The sequence below is a fragment of the Hipposideros armiger genome, unplaced genomic scaffold (assembly GCF_001890085.2).
Source record: "Hipposideros armiger isolate ML-2016 unplaced genomic scaffold, ASM189008v1 scaffold_64, whole genome shotgun sequence".
NCBI classification, from domain to species: domain Eukaryota; kingdom Metazoa; phylum Chordata; class Mammalia; order Chiroptera; family Hipposideridae; genus Hipposideros; species Hipposideros armiger.
In genome coordinates, this window is record NW_017731414.1 from 482,070 (window position 1) to 483,963 (window position 1,894).

Sequence of the window (1,894 nt, forward strand, 5' to 3'; positions counted from 1 at the left end):
AAAAAAAACATTAAACTGAGAAGTAATCACTATTTTCACTTGAGAAAATAAATGTCATTCCTCTATCTTACAGAGAACTAATGGCCACAGAAGTGGGTCACGGGGTTGAGGGGGGGCGTGGGTGGAGCATCAGCTTCTTTATGGCACCTCAAATGTCTGTGCACGAAGCCTGGGTTCTCCAAAATAACCAGTGTACCAGCAGAGCACACAAAACCTTTCCACACCAAGGATATTGCATAAAGATTTCATATTGGGAAATCCTCATATGTTACTAGTAATTTACAAACCGAAGAAACGCATCATTTCCCCTTTTTCAAAGTAAGTTTTACTGACTTTTATTTATAAAACATTTTGGGGGTTAAGAAAAGAGCATCATGTTTTTTGGCCGGACTCTCACTGGCCTCTGGCTTCCAGCAACTCAGCTTTGTCAAGAGGAAATATCTCGTGCACAGGGGCAGGGACTTGGGGAAAACCACTGAGAAGCATAGGAACATTTCTCAAGGAAAACTGGACAAATTACCACATAGATAGACATTTGAGCTTTTATATGCAGATTAAAGTAGAAGCAAGGTTTTACCAGTCGTCTTTATCTGGGTGGCAATGACTAAAGTTCATTCCTCCTATGAAATCTCTTGAAGACATTTTCATTCCCATCAAACTTGTCCATCAGCAGTTCCTCCTCATCTTCCTCACGGGCCCTCTTCAGTTCCTCCTTGGCCTGGACATCGTCCATCTCCCTTTCTGGGCCCTGCAGAAAGAAACAAAAACCCAGGTGGCCGAGGATTATGCTTCTTGGGGGCTGACCAAGTGTCAGTGTGCAAGCTGTTCCTGTCTCTGGAAGCCTCCACTCCAGCTAGAGGCAGCTGAAGAGCCCCCAAGGCTATCAGGTCCTAATCCCTGGACCTTGTCAATGTGACTTTATTGAGGAAAAGGTTTTTGCAAATGCGATTACACTGTGTTGAGATGGGGAGATTATGCTGGATGATCAGGTGGACCCTAAATTCTATTATAAGTGTCCTCATAAGAGAGAGGCAGAGAGATTTGAAACACACACACACACACACACACACACACNGGCTTAATGTGTTGGCAGAAGCCTGAAAAAAATGGCTTCTCTCCACCTGCCTTACAACTTCCTCTGACAGAACATGATAGGAAACTGGTGGGCAAGAGTGTCTGGGAAATGTGTGCCAGCTTCCAGCCTGGGTGTCAGAGTCTGTAGGGGCCATGACAACAGACTTTCCTGCACCTTCTTGACTGGAAACAGGCTTGGCTGTGTAAGTCCCACCTGGCTAGCCTGAGTGGCCTGGGATTCCCCTGCTGCTGTGGCCGCCACATTTGGCAGTGATCAACTGACCTGGGGCTTCTCTCACCAGAGTCCAGGGCTGCGCTGCCCAACATGGCAGCCATTTGCAACATGTGGCTATATAAGTTTAAATTAATTACAATGAAACAAGATTACAAATTTGTTCCTCCATAGAATGTACACCAGGAGTGAACCCAATGCAAACTATGGACTCTGTGTGATAATGATGTGTCAGTGTAGGTTCATCCATTGCGACAAGTATACCACTGTGGTGGGGGATGTCATTGGTAAGGGAGGTTGTACGGGTGTGGGGACAGAAGGTATATGGGAACTCTCTCTACTTTCCGCTCAGTTTTGCTGTGAACCAAAAACTTCCCTAAAAAACATTTATTAGTTTTTTTAAAATGCATTCCTCAGTCCCACCAGCCACATCTCAAGGGCTCACATGCAGCCAGTGGCTACTGTATTGGCCAGCACAGGTGGGGACAGTCTCTATCTTCACGGAAAGTTCTCCAGGATGAGCTGCTCCAAAAGATGAGCTCTAAGGGTCTGAGCTAATCTGACCCATCTTTGTACAACTGTTTCCAG

At 45.7% G+C, this 1,894-nt stretch overlaps 1 protein-coding gene across 3 annotated transcripts in view; it reads right to left on the reverse strand.

Annotated features, from left to right (window-relative positions):
* Positions 1 to 315: 315 nt before the first annotated feature.
* Positions 316 to 1,894, reverse strand: part of CALR3 (calreticulin 3) — a 22,291-nt gene continuing 20,712 nt past the window's right edge. For all 3 annotated transcript variants that reach the window (XM_019641820.1, XM_019641818.1, XM_019641821.1), the window contains one exon: positions 316 to 748. In XM_019641820.1, the coding sequence (XP_019497365.1) occupies positions 605 to 748 (144 nt within the window). In that variant the 3' untranslated portion in view covers positions 316 to 604. The remainder of the gene's footprint in view (positions 749 to 1,894) is intronic.